Source organism: Gymnoscopelus microlampas (assembly GCF_963454915.1).
Source record: "Gymnoscopelus microlampas genome assembly, chromosome: 6".
Classification (NCBI taxonomy): domain Eukaryota; kingdom Metazoa; phylum Chordata; class Actinopteri; order Myctophiformes; family Myctophidae; genus Gymnoscopelus; species Gymnoscopelus microlampas.
Genome location: NC_139943.1, coordinates 51,396,147 through 51,423,407, shown reverse-complemented (window position 1 = coordinate 51,423,407; position 27,261 = coordinate 51,396,147). Strand labels below are relative to the sequence as shown.

The 27,261-nt window shown below is 41.1% G+C and overlaps 1 protein-coding gene across 1 annotated transcript in view; it reads left to right on the top strand.

Annotated features, from left to right (window-relative positions):
* Positions 1-16,416: 16,416 nt before the first annotated feature.
* Positions 16,417-27,261, top strand: part of LOC311048065 (uncharacterized protein) — a 57,951-nt gene continuing 47,106 nt past the window's right edge. The window contains exons 1-7 of the mRNA XM_084061085.1: positions 16,417-16,515; positions 22,892-22,927; positions 23,988-24,255; positions 25,525-25,639; positions 25,807-25,897; positions 25,986-26,092; positions 26,693-26,903. Of these exons, the coding sequence (XP_083917211.1) occupies positions 16,440-16,515; positions 22,892-22,927; positions 23,988-24,255; positions 25,525-25,639; positions 25,807-25,897; positions 25,986-26,092; positions 26,693-26,903 (904 nt within the window). The 5' untranslated portion in view covers positions 16,417-16,439. The remainder of the gene's footprint in view (positions 16,516-22,891; positions 22,928-23,987; positions 24,256-25,524; positions 25,640-25,806; positions 25,898-25,985; positions 26,093-26,692; positions 26,904-27,261) is intronic.

Below are 27,261 nucleotides of genomic sequence, written 5' to 3'. Positions count from 1 at the left end.
ATTAGTTGAATGCAGTTTACTTTACTGGAGTATTTCCAATTTTCAGTACTTTTACTTCTACTCCACTACGTCTCAAAGGCAAATATTGTACTTTTACGCCACTACAATTATTTGAAAACTTAATTACTAGTTACTTTGTAGATTTTGATTATTATTACAAAACATACAATAACCACTTCAGCCCTATATGCATTTCGGCCATTTGAAAATAGCAGATCAACAAGCTCACAATGCGTCGCGATGCGACGTATTGTGAGTCCATTTATTATGAAAACTTGTGTAGGGTTAGGGTAACGGTTACAAATAGTCCGGAATTCAAAATGTACTAAAGTATTGGCATGAAAATGTACTCAAAGTACCAAAAGAAGAAAGTACTCATGATGCAGAATGTCCTACTTCATGTTTTCAAATGTATAAACATCTTTTGAAAATAGCAGATCTACAAGCTCACAATGCGTCGCGATGCGACGCATTGTGAGCTCGGCTGTAGATTGTCTATTTTCAAATGACTGAAATGTATATAGGGCTGAAGTGGTTAATGTATGTTTTGTAATAATAATCAAAATCTACAAAGTAACTAGTACAGTAACTAAAGATTTCAAATAATTGTAGTGAAGTGAAGTACCAGTAAAAGTATTAGAAATACTTTACTCAAGTAAAGTAAAAATACCTAAAAAGTTTACTTAAGTACAGTACTTGAGTAAATGTACTTAGTTACTTTTCACCACTGGGTTCCACAATTGAGAGGCCACTTGGGTTGAAACTTCGCCCCCCAAAAAATAAAAATAGAATTATGTATATATTATATTATTATATAAATGTGTGCGTGTGTGCGTGTGCGTGTGTGTGACCGGGTTGAAATTATATTCTTATTTTCATGGTTCAAATTCCACCAAATCCTGACGGGGTAGGCTGCTGAATAACCTTTGCTTTGTAACATTCAGTTGTAGTCTAACCGAAGTGTACACAGTACTGTCACTTTAAGACGACCATTCAGTCATGTGTTTGTAGTTCTATTCTAACAGTGCTGTCACTTTAAGACTACAGTCCGTCGACTGTGTGTGACGTCACAGCTATGCCTTCAGTGAAGAGGGAGGTATGCTTTATTTTCTTCCTCAGAGTTTACACTTTTATCTGGTTTCGTAAACAATGTTACATCATAGTGTGTAATTATAAATGATAGCAGTGAGCTTGTGAACGTGTGGATGTGTCTCATGTTCAAATATAACCTTGTTAAAGGCACATTATGCAACTTTTATGTTTGTAAACAAACCCTGGGTATTTCCTGGTTCAATGTCTGTGTGTTTACAGTTTTACAGTTTGTCAACGTGTGGATATTTAGAACAAAATAATATATCTATAATAGTCAATAACGTTCATAATTGCCCTGTTCTTCCAGAAATAAGGCTAATAATTTATACTGCTCCAATGTCACAAATATTACATATTCGCCTAATCTCAATTATTTGAGATAATTACAATAGTTTTTACATAATCGTAAGAGAAGATTTTTTTACGGCTCTAGCAGTGATTTTCAACCATTTTAATTTCAAGGACCCCCAGTTTGACATGCATTAGGCTTCTATCTCTGGGACCCCGATTTATATTGTAAAATCAATGTTGATGTAACTCAGAGAGTGTACAAATGGAACCAAATGGACCCGTTAGGGTCCAATTGGTTCCATTTGTACACTCTCTGAGTTACAGACCTGTAAGGGTCCATTTGGTTCCATGTGTACACTCTCAGAGTTACAGACCTGTGTAAGGGTCCATTTGGTTCCCATCTGTCTATCATTTAGCTGGGGACCCCCTGGAACTCCCTTAAGGACCCCTGGGGGTCCCCGGACCCCACTCTGAGAACCAATGATCTCCATGATCCAGAAACACATGTCTGGTTGTGGTGCTGGTCATGTAACTGCAAGCTTCTTGGATCTGGCAGCGTCAGGTTACTGGTCATGCTGATTGGGTCTATACTATTGTAAACATGTGTTTTCATATTTAATACAGGAGGGTTCCCTGTGTGCAGCTGATCTGTGTGGAGGACTGAATACTCACAGATGTGGTTTACATGATGACTGAACAGGTATGTATGTTCATTTGGGTTTCTGTGCTTTATTTACGTGTCATGTATTGATTGTTAATTGCAGTGGTGTAAAGTAACTAAGTACATGTACTCAAGTACTGTACTTAAGTAGAATGTGTAGGCACCTTTTTTTTTTTTACTTTACTGGAGTATTTCCAATTGTCTAATATACTTTTACTCTCTACTCCATTACATCTCAGAGGCAAATATTGTACTTTTACTCCACTGCTATTATTTGAATCCTTTAGTTACTAGTTACTTTGCAGATATACATTACTATATTATACAACATACATTAACCGCTTTAGCTCTGTTTTATACCTATTTGAAAATAGCAGATCTACAAGCTCACAGCGCGTCGCATCGCGACGCGTTGTGAGCTTGTAGATCTGCTATTTTCAAACATTTTAATACTTTTATTTTTGGTACTTTAAGTACATTTTGATACCAATACCTTTGTACTTTTACTCAAGTACATTTTGAATTCCGGGCTTTTACTTGTAACAGACTATTTCTATGTTGCATATTGATACTTTTACTTTAAGTAAAACATTTGAGTACCGGTACCTTTTTCCACCACTGGTTAATTGTATTATGTGTATTAGTGCATGTTGCATGTGGTTTCATATCACACTGAAATGCACTGTTTGCTGTAATAATATGAGTTACGTTTACTGCATGGTTCTCAACCTTTCCTGGATAAAGGACCCACTTGAAAAGCTTGAAAATGTCCGCGGCCGGCCCACCCATATCTATCTGACCACCTGAATGGTTTAGTGGTCAGGTGGGTGGGCTGCAAGTATTCCCAGAGCACGTCAACCCATTAAAACCAGGAACGCATCTGTGTAACCACTTGAACCATTGTTTTTATACTTTGGGCTATTCAAAAATAGCAGATATACAAGCTCATAGCTTGTATATTTGCTATTTTTGAAAAATCGTGAAAATTTGGGGGTTCGCGGCCAAATACATATCATTTTGGGAGTCCTTGACATGAAAAAGTTTGAGAACCACTGATATTATAACAACATTCGAGTTACAAATGTTACAAATGTTCGCTTTAAAAAATATATACATGGGTGACAGTGTGTCTGTGCGTTTTAAAAATATTGAACCAATGAAAAGTATTTACAAGAACTTGTAAATAATAACTACAGTGCTTGAACCATTGTAACACAGTTTCTTTCTTTCTTTTTTTTTTCATTTTGTGAAAAGTAACAGTTAGGGCGCGCTCCCACCGCACTTTTATTTTACCTCTAGGGCGGAATCTGCCAATGCTTTGTCATTGCAAATGCGTGGATTCATGGTCTTGAGGATTCTTTTCCAAGAATCCACGCATTTGCATTGACAAAGCATTGGCAGATTCCGCCCTAAAGGTGGTAAAATAAAAGTGCGGTGGGAGCGCGCCCTTACAGGTTTCTAGCTGACAGTGATGTTATGGAGGAACTGCATCTTTTTACTCAACCCAATGTTGTTTGCATGTTTGTATGACTGAACAGCGCCACCATTCTGCCAGTAAAGAGAGAACAACCTACAGCTACTTGTGGTCCGGCTCCCTTCTTTCCAGCAACAGCAGCACACACAACGCACACTATATCACTTTTTCTTTTACATTTCTATCCCACGATTTTTGTAACTCATTTTTTTCCACCTGGTGCCAATTGCCTAAGCTGTAATCCTGGGCGCTACTCTCCCTCTGCCAGCCTGGCGAGAGCCCTGAACTGAGCTCATGCTTCCTTCAACGCATGAGGAGTGAGCTTCTTATCACCTGTGTCCCCGGTAGGACGTAGCTTCTTGTCACCTGACAGGGGGGAGTTTCCCCAGTAGGACGTAGCTTCTTGTCCCCAGTAGGACGTAGCTTCTTGTCACCTGACAGGGGGGAGTTTCCCCAGTAGGACGTAGCTTCTTGTCACCTGACAGGGGGGAGTTTCCCCAGTAGGACGTAGCTTCTTGTCCCCTGTAGGACGTAGCTTCTTATCACCTGACAGGGGGGAGTTTCCCCGGTAGGACGTAGCTTCTTGTCACCTGACAGGGGGGAGTTTCCCCGGTAGGACGTAGCTTCTTATCACCTGACAGGGGGGAGTTTCCCCGGTAGGACGTAGCACGTGGAAGGAACACGTTATTCCAGCCAGTTCCTTTCCCCTCCATCAGGCGCCCTGGCTGACCAGGGGGAGACAGTATAGAGACCAGGATTACTGCATGTTTTTTGTGAGGGTAACTACCCTACATTATATCAGACAGACAGACGGACAGGGTACAGTGGTGACAAATAAAGCCTTCTTGACATCTTACTGTACATGAATGATGTCATAGTTGAGAGTGGCCTCCAAATAAGAGTGTGTGTGTCTTTCTCTCGACATGCCCAAATATGGAGATACTTCAGGTCACGCTGTTTTCTTTTCTTTTTCTGTGATGTCATAGTACTGACATCATACAGTGTAGGGCCGATGTCACAGTAATAGTGACGTCGTAGTACTGACATCACGCTGATGTCACAGGACTGGCCTCCAGGTATATAAATGAGTGACGCATCGACGTCTAAACTTCTGTTGGATTCAGCTAAGCGGTCAAGCGGGGCATGATGTCAGACCACAGCGTACCAGCTGACCACAGCGTATCAGCTGACCACATCGTATCAGCTGACCACATCGTATCAGCTGACCACAGCGTACCATGGGACCACACGGTGTCAGGTGGCCACACCGTGGTGTTCGTGGACCTGGAGACCACGGACCTGGACACGGCGCGGTGCCATATCCTGCAGCTGTCCGCGGTCAGCGGCGACAGGCAGTTCGACCGCTACGTCTGGCCGTCGGGCCGCGCCATCGACCGCGGCGCCTCCCGCGTCAACGGCCTCACCTTCCGCCAGGAGGGGAACGGCGCCGGCGGACGCGACGACGAGCGCGGGCGCTCGCTCCTGCTCCGCGGGCGGCCCGTCGACGCCGTTCCCCTCAGACACGCCCTCGTCGACTTCCTGGGTTTCCTGCGCTCCCTCCTCCCCCGGGGGGCGCCCTCCTCCTCTTCGCCGCTTCTCCTGGCGGCCCACAACGCCGAGGGCTTCGACAGCGTGGTGCTGAGCAGGGCTCTGCGGAGCTGCCTCCTCCTGAAGGAGTTCCAGGAGGTGGTGACCGGCGGGTTCGTGGACACGCTGCTGCTCAGCGTGAAGCTGTACCCGGGTCTGAGCCGCTACTCCCTGGAGGAGCTGGTGGGCCTGTTCGGCCTGCGCCGCTCCTACAGGAACCCTCACAACGCCCTGGAGGACGTCAAGGTCCTGCAGAGGCTCTTCTGCAGGATGAACCCCGACGAGGAAGAGGTGCGGAGGTGCATCTTCCAGATCAGTGACTCTGATCAAACCCCAGTTTGAAATGGAGATTGCAGAGATTTTAATTTATGGTGAAATTGTCCTCCGTCATACACTGGGATCAATTCATCTTCGCCGAGCTGCATATCCGCTACCACTTAAACCCTCTAGAATTGGTAAAACCCACCTGTCTTATTTTCACTCTATAAATATCTTTGCCAAAAATAGCCGATCTACACACGTGTAGATCGGCTATTTTTGGCAAATGTTCCACCCCCCAGACTATGCTGGGTTCAACAAAAGTGGCATTTTAAGGGTTTTAAGCTTCTATCGTGATAATGTCGCGATAATAACGTAAATCGCAATTATTTTGGTCACAATAATCGTCACATGAACTTTTGTTATCGTCCCATCCCTAGTTCCGATATGATGTCATTTTCATATCGCACAGCGGCTATCACATCACTGATCCACGTTCTGATCCCTCCCACCAAAAAAGGTCTTTCAACGTTTGTTGTAGTCCACCCAGCGCAGCAAGAATGTTTTTGAAATCTTTTCAAGCGATAGATAGACAATGCAGTAACCTAATATTGATTATATTTTATCAACACTTCCCGTTGTTTTCCGAGACGCGTTGCTTTGGACACACCTGGCATAAATTAATGGACTGCTTTCATTACCGTAAGCAATGAAATCCTTTGTTTTGTTGTTACTTTTGGGTCAATGTATTAATTGACCATTAACGATCCACAGCTGACCACTGACCCTTTGTACAAGTACCGCCCCTGTTCTTGCCCCTCTTCGCACCCATTGGTTGTTGTTGCTTGGTTGGACAGAAATCCTCTCTCCATCCACTTCCATTGGAATTTTTTTTTTTTTTTAGCTGCCTCGTATTGATATTGATATTTAATGTTTTCAATTCTTATTTTAAACTTGGTCTTAGAAAAATAGGATCATCTTGGGTGCAGTATAGTGCCTGGGCATATACTATACCAGAGATGCTCGTAGGCCTGCGTCCTGCGTCGCTGACGCACCATATTGCGAAAGGACGCATTCATGACAACTCTAGTGCGTCCATGGGACGCAGCTCCGATTAGCTCCGATAATATATAATATTTGTCAGCTGTGATCTACATGGACTCTCTCGGTTAGGCACCGTTGGTGGAGAAGTATAACTCTCCGGTTAGACACCGTTGTACTGGAGAAGTATAACTCGGTTAAACGGCGTTGTGTGGCAGAAGCAGCAGCACAGCCCCTCGCTGTTAGTCTACGCTACACACACAGAGAGAGAGAGAGAGACGGCATGAGGACCTGCTCTTAAACGTGTTAAAACGTCTTGGATAGACCACTGTCTGGAATAATAACTGATCATCATACATACAGGTCTACTACTAATCTTTGTTGCTGTTGTCATCTTAAATTGACCAGCCAAAGTAAAATCCCCGATTTTAGAGCGTTCTTGCTTGGAGATCAGAGTGAGTGGTGGATTAACGCATGTTGCCAATCAGCTGTGTAACATTAGCAGGTTAACGATGGCTCGTTGATCCTATGCATTTGACCCTGATTTGACCACAAAGGCAAACAAAAGCACTAATTAATGGCAGCTGTAAGTAACCTATCGTCTGTGTCTTGTGTATGTTTAATAGGCAACTGGATGTTTTCTGTAGCTTAGAGATATCATAACAATTAATTCCCTGAAGAGGGTAGACCCTCTCCCTCATGCTAAACTTAAAGTGACTTATAAGGTTCCACTTCTCCTCAAAAAGACAACTTTATTTTCCTTTCTCAATGACAAGCCTAATAGTATTATTGCATGTTGACTATGTGCAATAACTGCAAGCCAATGTTCATAGGCATTGTCAGTATTTGTCTTCATTATTTCTTGAATTCCTATTTCTTTATTTGCCAATACTTCCACTGTAAGCCAGTGTTTTCAGTCTACACAATAAATAGTAAAAATAAATTCTACATTCATAAATAATACAAAATAAAATAATAATAATGATTAAAAGGTTCTATGATTAAATGTATTCTATTGGTCAAAGGTATGTTAAATCCACCTGTTGCCCACTACTAGTATTTCTTACCATAAGGTGTGCTAATACTACAGAATCATATACATTTGAAAAAATATATTTATGATTTTTTAATATATGTATATATATCGGTATCGGTCTTGAAAAGCAGGAACGGGTCGCACTGATCTAGATCTGCTATTTTCACAATATGTATCTGTGGAACTGAATCAAACTAAATTAAGTGCCTCAACTCCTAATTCCTCAGGGTGGGGGGTCCCCAGTTAAAATATGATTATTTTGGGGGGTCGCTGCCTGAAAAGGTTGAGATCCACTGCATCAGGATATAATGTACACAGTCACACACGCATAGAAGATATGGAGATTGGAGATCAAAGAAAACTATAGGGGGGGGGACGTGTAATTGGGGACCCATAAAATGTCCCTGGGACCCATCTAAAAGACCACCCTTGCATCCCAGGACCCATTACATTGAAAACCTAGCAACATCACTGCTATACTGTTTTTCATACAAAAACTGAATATTTTTCCATTTCTTTTGCAAACAAGGAAAGGGGGGAGGAGCCTGATCGGTCAGGGACCAATCAGGAGCTGTAAAGCTTCTGCACTTTATTAACTACAAACAAGCATATTAACAACAACAGTGTTGTGCTGCTCGCTGCTATGCGCTTAAATCAAAGTCCTTTATGACTTTTATCCGTTGATGTGAGGTTTGCTGCCATCATAGCGGTTGCTTGTACGTATATTGCATAAATTGCCTCAGTCATCAAACCATGTGATTTATTTTTGATAGAAGAAAAGCTCAAATATTCATTCAGATAATATTTTATAACCTCGACCTGGCAAGTGATAACAGAGTATCAAGAGCAATAACAATAGACTGGCAGTGTTGATTTAGTCGACTAAAAATGTGACAAATAATGTTGGTCGACTACCTTTTTTCTGCCAAAAACTAAATAAAAACTAAGCTATGATGACTAAAACTAAGACTAAACCAAGTGTAAAATCAGCCACACATTTTAGTCAACTAAATCAACTGTAGATTTAGACGACTTGTCGACTTATCTTATGATATTTAGTCAACTAAAACATTTCAGATGCCTAAAATATGACTAAAACTAAATGGAATTTGATTCAAAAGACTATGACTAAAACTGAATCAAAATGTGCTGTCAAAATCAACACTAAACTGAGAGGCAGAGTTTTTATTTAGTAACCGTCAGGCTGTTGAATAAAACCTAAAGCATGTTGTCTTAACCAATTTGCACTATACTAATGCACATACAATATGATAGGTCTTCACGTGGGACTTTCTAAGCTACATGATTCTGATATGCACTATGCTGACTAAATGCACTATACTTATTTTATTTACATCAGTGGTTTTCAACCTTTTTCATGCCAAGGACCCCTAAATGTATATACATTTGAAAATGTTTTGTGCCAGGGAACCCCGAGAAGCAAAGATTTGAGTAAAAAATGTTTGCTTTTAAAAATATATATATTCAAAGATATGCACACATTTTCAAGATTTTTCAAAAATAGCAGATCTACAAGCTTGTGCATCTGCTATTTTTGAATAGCCAAAGCCACACACCCAAGGACCACTGGTGGTCTCCGGACCACTGGTTGAAAACCACTGATTTACATGATACTGATTTTTTAACATGCTGCTATTTTTCAGGCCTTTTGTGCCTTTTTTATTTTTACTTCTTTAACTGCAAACGTGAAGTGTGGATAAATGAGAGTTTCACCTCACTTTTACCTAGTAACTGCGTTGTGACAATAATGTTGGTTGATTGATTGGTTGATTGGTTGATTGTAAAAGAAAACCCGAACCAAAACAAAAACATGTTTTTGAAATGTAACTTGCTAAAGGGCGTAAGGTTGTGTATTTTTCCCAGTATATCTGTTGGTAAGGCATGGCCAGCAATCATAAAGCTGTTGTACCTTTTGTAATGTCACTTTAGGGGTTAAAAAATTACCTTTGCACAAAATAATGATAATATTAATATTAATCATAATACATTAACCATTTAATTGTTAGTAACCGGTTACTATTTTCTTAATGGGTAACCGGTTAAACGGTTAACCATGATCATCCCTACTTTGAATTTAAATGTGATGAGTTTTCTCTACATTATTTTTGCTATTTGATTTTTATATTTAAGAAGTGTTATGTGTATTACAGCCTTGTGTAACATTACATAACATTATTATTAATAATAATAATATGACTGCACTTTGTTATTTGAAGCCTATATCCTACAATTAAAACATAATGAATGGCTTTACATTTTAAGGTAATGCATTTTTGGTATTTGGTATTTTGTATCATTTATTTTTTTGTTATGTAATTATCAGTTATCGGGTAAGTTTTGGGAAATATCCAAATTAATATATCGGATCAGAATTGAAAAAAGCTGTACCGGTGCATCTAGTTTGATATACATTACATTAGACCATGGACCCCATTTGATAAGATTTAGGTTTTTTTTTAATCCCTGGGACCCCAATATACACTGTAATTTCAGTAGTGTAAATGTAACTCTGAGAGTGTACAAATGTAACCAAATGGACCAAAATGGGTCCATTTGGTTCCATTTGTACGCTCTGAGCAGACCTGTAAGGGTCCATTTGGTTCCATGTGTTCACTCTCAGAGTTACAGACCAATAAAGGTCCATTTGGTCCCTAGCTGTCAATCATTTAGCCGGGGACCCCCTGGAACCGCCCCCAAGGACCCCACGTTGTGAACCAGTGTTCTAGATGCATTATACCAGCCTATACTGTACCAACGTGCTATGGAGCAAATGACTCCAACCCAAATCCCTCTGGTGGAGCATATTTACAATTTACCAGACACTCTTAATCCAGAGTGATTTACAGTAAGCGAGGTAAACACCAGGTAATACATCACATAATACATAGAGTGCTCGCCTTATGCTTCCAACTACGCGACCCTATCGGTTGGGAGAATAGTTATAATATATCGGTTGGAAGGTGTACTGCACTGTAACTATGAGAAAATGGCCGGCGATCGGATTAAAATGCTTTTTATTGAACAATACGGAAGTTACGGGTCCTTAGATCCGCCCGATGTAAATTGTAACATCCGTGGCCGTGGGGGTCAGCACTTTATATTTCAAATGTGAACGTTTATGATGTACGGGTGAGAAAGTATGACCCGTAATATGTAGGATAAACAGTGGTGTAAGGTAACTAAGTACATTTACTCAAGTATTGTACTTAAATACAATTTTGAGGGTTTTTTTTAACTTCACTGGAGTATTTTCAATTTTCACTACTTTTACTTCTACTATATTGTGCTTTTAATCCACTACAGTTATTTGCAAATTTAGTTACTAGTTACTTTGTAGATATTGATTATTATCCCAAAACATACATTACTTAAGCCCTACATACATTTCGGCCATTTGAAAATAGCAGATCTACAAGCTCACAATGCGTCGCATCGCGACACATTGTGAGCTTCTTTATAATAAGTACTTTTACTTTTGGTACATTTTGATGCCAATACTTTTGTACTTTTACTCAAGCACATTTTGATGACCGGACTTTTACTTGTAACAGAGTATTTCTACATTGCAGAATTGATACTTTTACTCAAGTAAAAAATATCAGTACTTTTTCCACCACTGATAAAGGATAGCTAGTAACTGGGGGGGAAGTTACTCATGTTTGCCCAGTATAGATAACAAGTGCACTCATGCGTTTGTGTACAGATCCTCCCAAAATGTGTCATGGATGGAGACAGAAACTCCCAAGAATTGTCAATAAAGAACAGAATTCTTTGTGCTGGTGCATCTAATTTATGAGCCTTCCTCAGAACATTTACAACATAGAACAACAATATTTACAACATAGAAGGACTAACTTTAAGAAGGAACAAAATGTAATCAAGCAGTGGTGTAAAGTAACTAAGTACATTTACTCAAGTACTGTACTTGAGTACAATTTGGAGGTATTCTTACTTTATTGGAGTATTTCCAATTTTCGGTAATTTTTCTTCTACTCCACTACATCTCAGAGGCAAATATTGTACTTTTACTCCACTACATTTATTTGAACACTTTAGTTACTAGTTACTTTGTAGATTTTGATTACTATTGCAAAACATACATTACCCCCTGAAGCCCCATATATATTTTGGTCATTTGAAAATAGCAGATCTACAAGCTCACGATGAGCTCCATCGTGAGCTTGTAGATCTGCTTTTTTCAAAAGATATATATATATATATTTTACACATTTGAAGACTTGTGAAATCCTGCATAATGACAGTACTAGTAGAGCACTTTCTACTGTTGGTACTTTAATTTTGATGCCAATCCTTTTGTACTTTTACTCAAGTAAATTTAGAATTCCGGACTTTTACTTGTAACAGAGTATTTCTAAATTGCAGTATTGATACTTTTACTTACAGTATGTAAAAAATGTCGGTACTTTTTCCATCACTGCCTGTGAGAGAGCAAAGAATGTGTCTTACATTCCAGATCATGAAGAGGCAGTTACTATGACCATGTAGACATTAGCCAACAGACACTCTTTATCCAGAGTGTATGTACTGGCCTCAATCCATTAAGACCGGGAACGCATCTGTGTCATTTTAACATTCATGAGTACTATGAGCTTGTAGAGCTGCTATTTATATTTTTCTTTAATCGTGGCAATTTTGTGCAAATCTCTGAAACTATCCACAAGTTTCCTAGGGCATGGTGGGCATCACTTCCTGTCGATTTGATCAGGTATCAGGGATCAAATCGCCAGAAAGTGATGCCCACCATGCCCTAGGACACTTGTGCAGGGGCGTAACTACCGTCACGCAGACAACGCGGTTGCGTTGGGGCCCATGACGTTAGGGGCACTTCCCCACCCAGAGAAAAAAAATAATAATAATAATAATTAAGATATGAAAAAAATAATTATGAATTAAAAAATAAACCTGGGTGTGCCCCTTAACATTGTTACAAAACCGTTGTTTATGTACCCGAAATCCATCACAAACCCGCAAAAAAAGTATCAGAAACCACTAAATAACCGCAACATTTTCGCGCGCACGCGCGTTCATGAGGGCCCGCTGTGACCACCTCGCGTCGGGGCACGCTGTTGCCTCGTTACGCCACAGCACTTGTGGATACATATGTGTAGTGGCGATTTCAAACAAACATTCCACCACTCGGCTGGGTACAGGAATATCCGTTTTTGACACGTTTCAAATCAATAGAATGTCCAAACCAAAGACTACTGTTGGGTGAAGTTCCCATTTATTCATTGCTAGAGTCTCGGGGGGCTACGCCCCCCGAGACCCCAGCCGCGCACGGGGCTCTAGGGCTGTGAGGGCGCGCTTATTTTGGGGTACCAAAATGGTGGGATAGAATTGTCCAAAAGTACAAAAAAAAAAAAAAAAAGGAAAGAAATGTGTATATTTCTTTTTTACTTGGTGGTCCGCGGACCCCCTGGTGGTCCGTGGACCCCCTGTGAGTGTTGGGACCCCCGGGGACCCCCCTGGAACATGGCGGACCCCTTCGGCTTGTTTTTTTTTTTTCATGAACGTCCTTGCTTGTTTCTGTCGCTTGTTTTTGAAAACCTGGCATAAACCTGGCATCCCGACTGACATCACTGACGTATCCTTGGTATTTGTACTTCCGGGTTGCATAATGATGACATCACTGTCGAATCCTTTGGTGTGATGAACCTAGGCTGGTTTGTTTACCAGATTTAGCAGGAGAACGTGCTGCCCGCCGCCGTGTGTTTTTGTGTTTGGGATGTACATGGCACGTGAAGGACGGACATATTGTGAGCAAGACATGAGTGACGTGAAAGTAACGGCCTGGGTGGAACAAAAGAGGTACGTAAGAAGGGGGGGGGGGGTTGAAGCGAAGGAGCTGCTTGTGTGTTGTTGTGGAGCTGCGCAGAGTTCAATGGTGGCCGCTCGTGTTGTTTCGGCTAAAGCCGTCGCCGTTCGGTGTCGGTGGTGCGGACGGTAAACGGTACGAAACTGTTGCACCTTCCGTTTTGTCCGTAATGTGGTGAGTGGAATAAATTATGTTGCGACGTGGAAACTGTGAAGTCAGCAATGATAGGTGGCCTACGGCACCCGTAAATTCTGCGTGTGCGCCGTGGCTAGTGTGTTGGCGAGATGTGGTGTGTCGGCGTTGTGTTTACTCGATTACAGAGCTGTGGCTATGGCGTCAGCGGCGCGCGGAAGTGACTTGCCGATTATATAATTAGATAACAGGGAAATTACAGCAAGGTTTTGTTAATGCATTTAAGAACGGTGAAAACCGTGTGATCTCCTTTGTACCCAAACCATGCCATCATTACGTGGCTTGTTGCACCTGTGCCTATATGAACCTGCTGGTTGCCACGGCAACCCCCTCAAGGTGAACCCGCCCACACCAGGCTTAAAGGCACAAGGGCAGAATGGCTCCTTCAATATGTTTTAAAGTGAACATTTTTAACTCCGATCTGTGCTTCTGGGGGCATCCGGGGGAGTCTGGAGAGGTGAGTGCTAGGGGGTGAAGGTAGAGTCTGAAGAGGTGAGTGCTAGGGGGTGAGGTGGAGTCTGAAGAGGTGAGTGCTAGGGGGTGAAGGTAGAGTCTGAAGAGGTGAGCGCTAGGGGGTGAGGTGGAGTCTGAAGAGGTGAGCGCTAGGGGGTGAGGTAGAGTCTGAAGAGGTGAGTGCTAGGGGGTGAGGTAGAGTCTGAAGAGGTGAGCGCTAGGGGGTGAGGTGGAGTCTGAAGAGGTGAGTGCTAGAGGGTGAGGTAGAGTCTGAAGAGGTGAGTGCTAGGGGGTGAGGTGGAGTCTGAAGAGGTGAGTGCTATGGGGTGAAGGTAGAGTCTGAAGAGGTGAGTGGTAGGGGGTGAGGTAGAGTCTGAAGAGGTGAGTGCTAGGGGGTGAAGGTAGAGTCTGAAGAGGTGAGTGCTATGGGGTGAAGGTAGAGTCTGAAGATGTGAGTGCTAGGGGGTGAGGTGGAGTCTGAAGAGGTGAGTGCTAGGGGGTGAGGTAGAGTCTGAAGAGGTGAGTGCTAGGGAGTGAGGTAGAGTCTGAAGAGGTGAGTGCTAGGGAGTGAGGTAGAGTCTGAAGAGGTGAGTGCTAGGGAGTGAGGTAGAGTCTGAAGAGGTGAGTGCTAGGGAGTGAGGTAGAGTCTGAAGAGGTGAGTGCTAGGGAGTGAGGTAGAGTCTGAAGAGGTGAGTGCTAGGGGGTGAGGTAGAGTCTGAAGAGGTGAGTGCTAGGGGGTGAGGTGGAGTCTGAAGAGGTGAGTGCTAGGGAGTGAGGTAGTGTCTGAAGAGGTGAGTGCTAGGGGGTGAGGTAGAGTCTGAAGAGGTGAGTGCTAGGGAGTGAGGTAGAGTCTGAAGAGGTGAGTGCTAGGGGGTGAGGTAGAGTCTGAAGAGGTGAGTGCTAGGGGGCGAGGTAGAGTCTGAAGAGGTGAGTGCTAGGGAGTGAGGTAGAGTCTGAAGAGGTGAGTGCTAGGGGGTGAGGTAGAGTCTGAAGAGGTGAGTGCTAGGGGGTGAGGTGGAGTCTGAAGAGGTGAGTGCTAGGGGGTGAGGTAGAGTCTGAAGAGGTGAGTGCTAGGGAGTGAGGTAGAGTCTGAAGAGGTGAGTGCTAGGGGGTGAAGGTAGAGTCTGAAGAGGTGAGTGCTAGGGGGTGAGGTAGAGTCTGAAAAGGTGAGTGCTAGGAGGTGAAGGTAGAGTCTGAAGAGGTGAGTGCTAGGGGGCGAGGTAGAGTCTGAAGAGGTGAGTGCTAGAGGGTGAGGTAGAGTCTGAAAAGGTGAGTGCTAGGAGGTGAAGGTAGAGTCTGAAGAGGTGAGTGCTAGGGTGGGGTGGAGTCTTCAGACTGAAAGGCAGGAAATTGGTCATGTGACACTGCTCTGGAAAACAAAACAAAGTCATGGTCACCACCATGCTGGAGGGGCAGTGGAGTTAGTAGAGTTCATGTAATATCATGTAACATGTAACATACTGTTGTGACATCCTAACGTAACGTAAAGGTGTATCATGGCGTCTGTGTTGTGAGCGATTGTCTTGCTGCTAAAAGCTGCCACATCCACTTATCAAACAGCTTCAGGCCAGATCTTTGATTGTTTTATGGGAAGGGAGAGCGGTGTTCATTATTGGGTGTGTGTGTGTGTGTGTGTGTGTGTGTGTGTGTGTGTGTGTGTGTGTGTGTGTGTGTGTGTGTGTGTGTGTGTGTGTGTGTGTGTGTGTGTGTGTGTGTGTGTGTGTGTGTGTGTGTGTGTGTGTGTGTGTGTGTGTGTGTGTGTGTGTGTGTGTGCGTGCGTGCGTGCGTGCGCGCTGTGACTCAGTATGACTAGATATTTGTTTGGTATTGTGTGTGAGAAAAAAAATCCTGTTCCTGTGACATGTAAACAGTGACATGTGTATCCTTGGTGATTCTCCTGCGGGTCCAAGTCAGTACTCATTATGCAGAACTTGTCCATTTCAAGTTTTGTATCAAAATATTATGAAAATAGCAGATCTACAAGCTCACAATGCATTGCATCGCAACGCTTTGTGAACTTGTAGATCTGCTATTTTCAAATGGCCGAAATGTATATAGGGCTGAAGTGGTTAATGTATGTTTTGTAATAATAATCAAAATCTACAAAGTAAGTGACTAAAGCTGTGAAGTAATTGTAGAGGAGTAAAAGTACAATATTTGCCTCTGAGATGTAGTGGAGTAGAAGTAAAAGTACAGAAAATTGGAAATACTCAAGTAAAGTCAAAATACCTCAACATTGTGCTTAAGTACAGTACTTGAGTACATGTACTTAGTTACTTTACACCGCTGAGTCCATCCCATTAGAGGCGGTGTGGACAGGTGTGACAGACAGGGAGCAGAGGAAGGCTCAGGTACTGTACGCTCACAGACAGACAGACAGACAGACAGGCAGAGGAGGGCTCAGGTACGCTCTTAGACAGACAGACAGACAGGCAGAGGAGGGCTCAGGTAAGGTCTTATAAAGGAGCAGTCAGATCAGCAGCATCAGGTGTAAGACATGGAGCGGAGCAGGATGACACACAGATGGATGCTGGCATGGATGATGCTGAGCCTGGCGCTACCTGCAGCTACTGGTCTGTTACATCTATTAATGTCTTATTACACTGAGCTGTTACATCTATTAATGTCTTATTACACTGGTCTGTTACATCTATTAATGTCTTATTACACTGGTCTGTTACATCTATTAATGTCTTATTACACTGAGCTGTTACATCTACATTAATGTCTTATTACACTGGTCTGTTACATCTATTAATGTCTTATTACACTGGTCTGTTACATCTATTAATGTCTTATTACACTGGTCTGTTACATCTATTAATGTCTTATTACACTGAGCTGTTACATCTACATTAATGTCTTATTACACTGGTCTGTTACATCTATTAATGTCTTATTACACTGGTCTGTTACATCTATTAATGTCTTATTACACTGGTCTGTTACATCTATTAATGTCTCATTACACTGGTCTGTTACATCTATTAATGTCTTATTACACTGGTCTGTTAGATCGACATGACATTGTCTCACCCTGAGCAAGTATATTGTATTGTGACAGTGGCAACAAAAAACGTCTCCTTAACTGGAAGAAAGAAATGTCTCTCAGGCAGACCCAGGCTCTATAGACGAATCCACAGTGTGTCGCGGTGTCAACGCTCCGCACCGCGACACCGCAGCAATGGCCGCCTACAGGCAGCTACAGGCTGTGTGTGGATTTGTCTATAGGGTGGGCGGCCATCTGCCTCCACCAGTGGTGGAAAAAGCATCAATACTGCAATGTAGAAACACTCTGTTACGAGTAAAAAGTCAGCAATTATACAACAATTCGATACCAATACAAAAGTATTGGTATCGAAATGTACTGAAAATACCAAAAGTTTAAAGTACGCAAAATAGCAGATCTACAAGCTCACAATGTGTTGCATTGAGACGCATTGTGAGCTTGTAGATCTGCTATTTTCAAATGGCCGAAATGTGTATAGGGCTGAAGTGGTTAATGTATGTTTTGTAATAATAATCTAAATCTACAAAGTAACTACTAACTAATGTTTTCAAATAATTGTAGTGGAGTAAAAGTATAATATTTGCCTCTGAGGTGTAGTGGAGTAGAAGTAAAAGTACTGAAAATTGCAAATACTCCAGTAAAGTAAAAAATACCTGCTTGAGTACACTTCCCTAAGCCAAAGTGCTGTAACTAAGTTTTTGGACACACCGACTTATTTGTGTATGCCAAAGGTCAAATTAGCCTTTGTGATTTTGGGGGATAAACAATTACCTCAGGAACAGATGTACAATTAGTGTAATATCACTTCTATGCTGATATCTCATTTGGCTGTCCAGTTGAATAACTTTTTTCCCCCCATAGTTACTGCACTTTGGACTTTTACTGCATCTTCAGTACATAAGAGTAAAACTGTTTTTTGTTCGGCTTCCTTCAGAGAATGGAGCAGCATCGGCGATAAGAATAATAATAACCCTGTCAAGGACCCCCAGGGGGGTCCCTGGACCGCACTTTGAGAACCATATCACATGTCTCGTCACAGTGACATCAGAACGCGCTCCTTTGTGGTTTTAAAGTAGATTATAAATGAAGGACAAACCTCTAAACACGTGTCCTGAAGACATGGTGTGTTTGTGGTAAAACAAATTAGCTTTCCACGAACATAATGATCAAGAGTTTTGCTTAAGCAAACATTTAGTTGGAGGCAGAATTGTCCCCGAGGTCATAATTATTATCACTGGTTCACTATGATTTTCATTATATCAGTAATATCCACTATGGTAGAATCAAGATTTACAGTATAAAGCTGTTGTAAAAATGCAAATAAAATAAAGTATGATCTTGAAAGGTTATCAACTATGTGGTCTGTAGTCACACTATGTGTACACAGTATTTATGTCAGCTTTCCTGCAGGTAAGAAAACGTGTTTTAAAGAGGATTCATAGCTTTCAGCTATATGTCAATATTGCTTTTAGTTTTTTTCAGAACAGCTCATAACCATCCTGAATTGGAGCTGTTACAAAACTGCTCACAATTTTGATTTAATGGAAATCTTATAATGTTTATAGTAGGGTTTAAAAGTAGGGCTCTAGAGGAAAAAAACACCCAAAGCCTAAATGTAATTAAACAAACTCTATTAGCGACATTTTGACGTTTTTGAGCAGCATCTTGACCTACATGCCGTTCCTTCAAGATGTAGCTTCAGGCTCCTTACATATTCACATATGCATACATATACACATTGTTGCTTAAATACATATTCACTCGCAAATTCACATTCTTAACACGTCAGTCACGTGCAGTGGTGGAAAGTAAATAAGAACATTTACTTACTTACTTTATATTGTGGTATTGCTACTTTTACTTAAATAAAATATCTGAGTACTTCTTCCACCACTGCCATACAGTAAGTAGCACATATGTTCTAAGAAGCTCTAAATTAAAACATAAAGTAAAATATAAAAGAAGTTCTAAATTCACATTCTTAACACGTTAGTCAGGTGTAAATGCTTCCAAGACCTGAGCTGTCACATTATTCTGTCGACGCAAATCTACTGATTTGATCCATGTTTGCACATGGATAACGCGTATTAGCTTTAGCTTACAGTATTTACAGCATGTTTCTTCCAGTGGTGGGAAAAGTACTCACACAATTTACTTGAGAGTAAAATTATCAATACTGTAATGTAGAAATGCTCTGCTACAAGTAAAAGTCCGTAATTAAGAATTGACTTGAGTAAAATACCAAAAGTAGAAAGTACTCATTGTGCAGAATGTCAAAATGTATAACAAATATTTTGAAAATAGCAGATCTACAAGCTCACAATGTGACACATTGTGAGCTTGTAGATCAGCTATTTTCAAATGGCCGATGTGTGTATGTATATATATATATATATATAGGGCTGAAGTGGGTAATGTAGGCCTAATGTTTTGTAATAATTATCTAAATCTACAAAGTAACAAGTAACTAAAGTTTTCTAATAATTGTAGTGGAGTAAAAGTACAATATGTGGATCCGAGATGTAGTGGAGTAGAAGTAAAAGTACAGAAATTTGGAAATACTTCAGTAAAGTAAAAAAATGTCTCAAAAATTGTACTGAAATAGGCCTACAGCACTTGAGTAAATGTACTTAGTTACTTTACACCACTGGTACAGTACATTGGTGACACATTTCTTGTCCAGGCTGCCAATAGGCCAAGTATCGGCCATAATGTAGGGCTGTGACAATTATGACATTTTACTTATAAAAATAATTGCGATTATCAATTTATTTGTTGGTCCGGTCCGCTGGTCACAGCATTATTGGCTTATAGGAATGAGACAAAAACTAATAAATATCCATTATCCATGATATTATCCATGGGGTGACTAAAAGATAGACAAAAAGATTATTGGGTGAACTATCCCTTTAAACCACCAGCATCCGTATTCGGGGTGAAAAACCTTCGCAGAAAAATAGCTGATCTACAAGCTCTCGACACGTTGTGACGCGCTGAGGAGAGCTTGTAGATCGGCTATTTTCAGCTAAAAATATTTAATGTAACAGCAAAAACAGAAAAGACTAGCACAGAGCCCTGAGGGACTGTATGCTCAACCGTGTGGGGTTTAAGTGGTTAATCACTTATAGCAGGGCAGGGCTCTGTGCTCGTTCCCCTCTGGTTCATGTGGTGAATGAATCATTATGTCATCATTAAAGCTTTTAGGATGTACGGCTTATTTAAAGTACGTCATTCCCTATTACAGTGGTGTAAAGTAACTAAGTACATTTACTCAAGTACTGTACTTAAGTACAACTTTTAGGTATTTGTAATTTACTTCTTCTACTCTAACTAGTAACTTTAGTTACTAGTTAGGCTACTTTGAAGATATTGATTATCATTACAAAACATACATTAACCACTTCAGCCCTAAATACATTTCGGTCATTTGAAAATAGCCGATCTACAAGCTCACAATGGGTTGCGATGCGACGCATTGTGAGCTTGTAGATCTTGTAGATTGTGAGCTTGCAGAGCTTGTAGATATTTGAAACGGTCGGGAAGGCCATCGCCGAGCGTATAGTATCGTGGCCGGATCGTCTCGCAGAGCCTTTCACACACAGCGACCAAAACCTCGCCGATCACAGCCCGATCTGCGTCAGATCGCCGGTTTTGTCGGCCCCAAAAAAGGTATAGCATAATCGGACCAAATATCCTACAGTGTGTACGTGCCCTTAGAAGACATTTGTAGAATCTTCAGAAGCAAAGATTTGAGTTACAAATGTTTGCTTTAAAAAATATATATATTCAAAGATTTGCACAAATATTCCTCAATTTTTCAAAAGATAGCAGATCTACAAGATCAGATTTGCTATTTTTGAAGCCAAAGAAATCTTAAAATGACACAGACGCGTTCCCGGTCTTAATGGGATAACCTCTCCGTCTTCTTAAAATATGGAACACAAGCCATCATTTGCGCACAAAGCGCTGAAGACCGGACGGCTGGAGATGTTTTGTGGAAAGATGAATCATTAAACTAAGTAAACACACTCTTCTGAGTGTAGAGCCATTCCTTACACAATGTTTACAATGTTTATAGAGACTGGGGGCCCTGTCGATGTTTATAGGCACTATTTTACTAGTTCAAAAAGCTGATCTACAAGAACAAGCTCACAACATGTCGATAGATCGGCTATTTTCATTTGAGGACAATGCAGCAGGTCGGAGTGCTGTGGAATGAATACCTGCCAACATGAACCCTATTGTCAACAAACCACATGGTTAAACGGTCATTTAATGGTTAAATGGTCATGTGAACGGAGTGCAAAGAAAAAGTGTTTAGTGCTACAGAGTAACTACAGTAGGATACCAGGAAAGGTCACAACAGGTTGGAAAACAAAGCCAGTGACAAGCTGTGTGTAAGTGAACGTGCACAAGCGTGCACGAATGTCCACAACTGGGTCGCGGCCCTCGTCAAGTCACCTTTCCCCCCAATGTGGCCCCTCACTCCGAAATGGGTTTGACACCCCTGGATCTACGATGCTTGGAGTATTGACTAAGCCTGTCACAATCGTCTAATTGCAATAGGCTCTATGCACAGCAGCCATATTGGAAATAAATTGGGCCGCTTCTTACTTCCTTCACAGGTGTTACCAATGATACTAATGAAGGCTCTGTTCCATTATGGTTAGGGTGCTGATATTGTGCATGTTGGCTCACTAGAAACACTACATTTTGGTTCCCAAATGGCCCCTTATGGTGGGTGTGTAACTCTGAGAGTGTACAAATGGAACCAAATGCACCCGTAAGGGTCCATTTGGTTCCATTTGTACACTCTCAGAGTTACACACCGTCCTTGAAAATAAGACAACCACTATGCCACACTAAATGGAACAGAGCCTTAATTAGTATTATTGGTGACACCTGTGAAGGAAGTAAGGAAGGGGCCCAATTCATTCCCAATATGGCTGCTGTGCATAGAGCCTATTATTTGAGATAATCGCAATTATTTTTGCATAATCGTCATAATCGTTTCCATGTTGAAAAAATATTGTATATTTTCAAACATTAAATATATAGTGGAAACAGCAGATCTGCAAGCTCACAACACGTCACAACGCGTCTTCTAGAACGTGCCACAGTTCTAGAAAAGCCATATGGCTGATGACACTGATACTCAGTGGTGGAAAGTAACTACGTATATGTACTTAAGTACTGTACTTAAGTACAATTTTTTGTTTTTTACTTTACTAGAGTATTTCCAATGTGCAATGCTTTTACTTGTACTCGACTACATCTCAGAGGGAAATATTGTACTTTTACTCCACTACAATTATTTGAAAACTTTAGCTACTAGTTACTTTGCAGATATAAATTGCTATATTATAAACCATACATTAACCACTTTAGCCCTATTTTATACATCGGCTATTTGAAAATAGCAGATCTACAAGCTCACAACGCGTCACATCGCGACAGATCTGTTATTTTCAAACATGTTAGTACATTTACTTTTTGTACTTTAAATATATTTTGATGCCAATACCTTTATACTTTTACTCAAGTAACATTTTGAACTTGAACAGAGTATTCTTTATATTGTGGTATTGCTACTTTTACTTAAGTAAAATATCTGAGTACTTCTTCCACCACTATTACTACTACTACTTGGTTGTCTGGACAAACACACACAACTGTCACAACTGACATGATAGATTGATGGGGAAATAATTCATTGATTATATATGATAAAATACTAGTAGGTTAGTTAGTTAGTCAGTGAACCCACTGGCAATGTTTGTATAATCAAACATCTAACACGCCCTTCCAGAATCAATGTACAAATAATTAAAAAAAACCTGCTTCTTCACAGTTCAGTGCTTATGTATTTAGAGCAAATATGCACACCAACTGTGCATGAGAGTAAATACAGTATGTCTTCTTGTGTCTTCTCCCCACAGTTACCCTTCAGTCTGTGGCCAAACCCACATTAACCGGTAAAGTGTTTTTTTCTTCTTTTTTCTTCAGAAGCACAACACATTGAATCTCTTGACAATACGCAAACGAGCACTTCACACTGGAATCAGTGTTGATTATGTCGACTAAAACTATGACGAAAACATTTCATCGACTACCTTCACTGACAAAAACTGAATAAAAGCTAAGCTATGATTACTAAGACTAAATATGAACAATGTTGTCAACAAATACAAACTAGACTAAAATGTTAGTGAGGGACTAGTGGAGAAGAGATCCAGTAGAACAAGACTAGTGGAGAAGAGATCCAGTAGAACTAAGAGAAGAGATCCAGTAGAACTAAGACTAGTGGAGAAGAGATTCAGTAGAACTAAGACTAGTGAAGAAGAGATCCAGTAGAACTAAGACTAGTGGAGAAGAGATCCAGTAGAACTAAGACTAGTTATTTTTTGGTTGGTTACACAAGTGTTACGCTCTGAAAATAGCAGAACTACAAGCTCACAATGCGTTGCACTGCAACACATTTTGAGCTTGCAGATCTGTTATTTTCAGCATGTAACCAAGTGTAAAATCAGCCATTATGACTGACGCCATCAAGGCACCGCCAAAATACATTTTGAAAAAAAAATACATAGAAACAATTTTTTTCAGAAAACTGTTAGGATTTAGAGGATATTTGTAGAATCCCCCAGAAGCAAAGATTTGAGTTAATGTTCACTTTAAAAAATATATATATTCAAAGATTTGCATAAAATTAGTATATAGTAGATATTTGGTTAAAAGTGGTTAAAATCTAAAATGACACAGATGCTTTCCCAGTCTTAAAGGGGAAATCCACCCATTTTCAATATTTAACTATGGGTTTAACATTGCAAATTACAACATGATGACTCATCATGTTGTAATTTGCAATGTTAAACCCACAATCAATCCTCCATTTCAAGGCAACACAGAAAGGGGGGAACTTTTTTCTTATTTCCACACAACTTCTTTATGCTATATTAATGACATAGTTAAATATTGAAAATGGGTGGATTTCCCCTTTAATGGGTTCAAATAAACGTCTCTTTCTCCATTCAGAGATCGTGCGGCCCTCCAGTAACGGACAGTTCTGCAGCACATGGGGGAACTACCACTACAAGACCTTCGATGGAGACTTCTTCCAGCTGCCGTTCACCTGCAGCTACGTCCTGACCGCTCACTGTCAGGCCTCCTACGAGAGCTTCAACATTCAGCTCCAACGGCAGCAGGGGGACAAAGGCCCGCCCAGCATCCAGACTGTCTCTATGAAGCTGGACGGGACCGTGGTCGAGTTGTCCAAGGCGTCAACTCTCATAAACAGCAAGGAGTACGTTCATATTAGCCGATATTAGCATAAAAATGTAATCATCCTATAAGGGTCGTTTCAGACGGCAAGGGGCCGACGCGCCTATGTAATTCATTTTCAATGAGAGGCGGGTGATTATTTGGGACGTGCGGAGAAGTTGAGAAGCGGTGAGACGGCGAGCGTGCGCGGCCCCGTGAAACTTTCGCGCGCGTGCTCGTTTGTGCACACGTGCGCGGGCGGCAAGAGCTGGATTGCGGTGAGCTTTTGTTTTCCTCGCACCGCGCAGGAGGAAAAAAAACAACAATGATCGCAGCGTGATCACCGCTGATCCGAGCAGTAACGCGCACGCGGACTGCTTACCGTCTGTCACGACCTTAATTCTACAAAGCTCTGTCTGTGCGTCTGTCTGTGCCCAAAATCTCTTCTGCCCGGTTCTCCTCAGTGGCTGGAGCAATTGATCTGCATTTGAACACAGCCATTGACCATTACCATGTGCACGGAACACCGAAGCCTGTTTCTTGCTTTCCCCAAATGTCTGCTGTTTATTAGCGCTTTTGTGTTCGCTGGCTCCCGGGTTGCCAAATCATGTGAGTGAAACAAGCACAGGTGTTGCCACATCCGTGAAATAAGCGGACCATGCTCATATCCCCCAACGAGTATGGTCTAGTATCGGAAAATATCGGTATAGTTTTTGAAAAAGAAAAAGACATAATCACAGTAATCCTTAATCATATTCCATCATATTCAAGGGATTTTGCAGAGAAATGAGACTCCAGTCACTTTCAAATTAGAGCACTGCAGAGGGCAGGTGTGTTTGTCTGTGTTCAGCTGACGCTCGTTGACGCTCGTTAATGTTATAGGCATGAAAGCAATGATGCTTCTGCTCTGTCAAATAGGCCAACATCTAATCTAAGATTAGTGTGACTCATTCAAATGACCACCAGTGAGTCCCGGGAGTCACTTTATTGAAAACCTAACAACATCACTCTATTATATTAGATTTGTTATATATTATATTGGTATTATAGCTATTTTATTTTATCAGATATTTTATGTTGTTACCTGACAATTAGTTGACTATTGGTGAAAAAGCCCACATATATCGGTATCGGTTGATATCGGTATCGGAAATTAGGAGTTGGACAATGTTGGTATATCGGATATCGGTAGAAAAGTAAATATCGAACGTCCCTAATTATATTATGTTGATATTATTATTGAATGATAATTCAATTGAATTGAATTATCATTCAATGTTATTAACGAGGACATGGTGCATTTCTCCTGCAGGGTCACCATACCATTCAGTGAAAACGGTGTTTCTATTGAGAGGATAGGCTCCTATGTGAAGATCAGAGCTAACCTGGGTCTGGTTGTCTTCTGGAATGAAGACGACACACTCTGGGTACGTTTTACCATCATGCTGTTGTTACTGTGTTCTTACACAATACATGGTGCGTCGTGTGCCATTACGTTGTAACAACACTGTTTCATTATGATAAGTTATGAACCGGGGAGCAGGGTCAGGTATTCAATCTGTGTTGTATTCAAAACAATATGTTTGGTTTAAAGGTTGAAATGGACGACAAATTCAAGAACCAGACGTGTGGACTGTGTGGCGACTTCAACGGAGTTCAGATCTATGATGAGTTCATTGAAGAAGGTCAATACTCAAGTTAACTATGCATGAAACACTGTATGAACAATAAACTGTTAGCTGTTAATATCACGTTCTTTTTCTTTCCCATCAGGACAAAGTGTGAATGTTATTGACTATGGGGAGAGTTGGAAAGTAAACGGTCCGACTGAGTCATGTGAGCAGGTCTCTCCTCAGGCTGAAACAACATGTAGTGATAAGGTACAGGAAATCCCTTTTAATTATTTAACAAATAAAACAAAATCATCATCATCTCCGCCAGGTTCAGAGGCAGGGATGCAGAGATTATATTTTTGCCCCTGTCTGTGTGTGTGTGTGTGTGTGTGTGTGTGTGTGTGTGTGTGTGTGTGTGTGTGTGTGTGTGTGTGTGTGTGTGTGTGTGTGTGTGTGTGTGTGTGTGTGTGTGTGTGTGTGTGTGTGTGTGTGTGTGTGTGTGTGTGTGTGTGTGTGTGACTGTGTACAGCTAATAAAATGAAGGGCTACACAGAGATTAAAAGGCCCCTTTTAAAAAAGGAACCCATGGTTGATATAACTTAGCTCACAGAAAGACGCCTCAACTAAAACACTCTAAAGAATGCTAGAAGCAGTGAACTGTGAACCTAGTATTTATACATTTGAAAACTTTAAATGGGACATTTCTGCATAATGGCTACTTTCACTTTTGGTACTTTAAGTACATTTTGATGCCAATACTTTTGTACTTTTACCCAAGTAAATGTTGAATTCCGGACGTTTACTTGCAACAGAGTATTTTTAAATTGCAGTATTGATACTTTTACTGTAATTTTTCCACCGCTGCAGGCAGACCTGTGTGAGCATCTCCTGTCAGGACCAGCCTTCCTCAGCTGTAAGGACCTTCTGGACAGCGAGGCGTTCATCACAGCCTGTAAGCAGGACCTGTGTCAGTGTAACAGCAGCAGGACCTGCCTGTGTCCCACCATGTCAGAGTACTCTCGCCAGTGTTCTCACGCCGGGGGAACGCCACAACGCTGGAAGACGCAGCAACTGTGTGGTACGAACCGCTTCAACTATACAACGTGCAATTTATACGTTTTTATAGGCATGTCATTGGACGCTCTTTATCCAGAGCAACTTGACAGGTAAACGTATACATCAATACATCAAACTCAGAGATACGATGTAGTCTTATGCAAAACGTTAAAACATCATTTAGATAGCATGTTATTTAGACAGATGCCAGGTTTGTTTGTTGACCTGGCATGCTGATAGTTTGTATATTTTCATACTATACTGTTTAGACTGAAGCTGAAGTTCTTGGTTTACCTGTGATCCTATAGATCAGCATCTGTCTGAATAACATGCTATCTAAATGACATTTTAACCTTTGTATTAGACTGCATGGTCGTCAA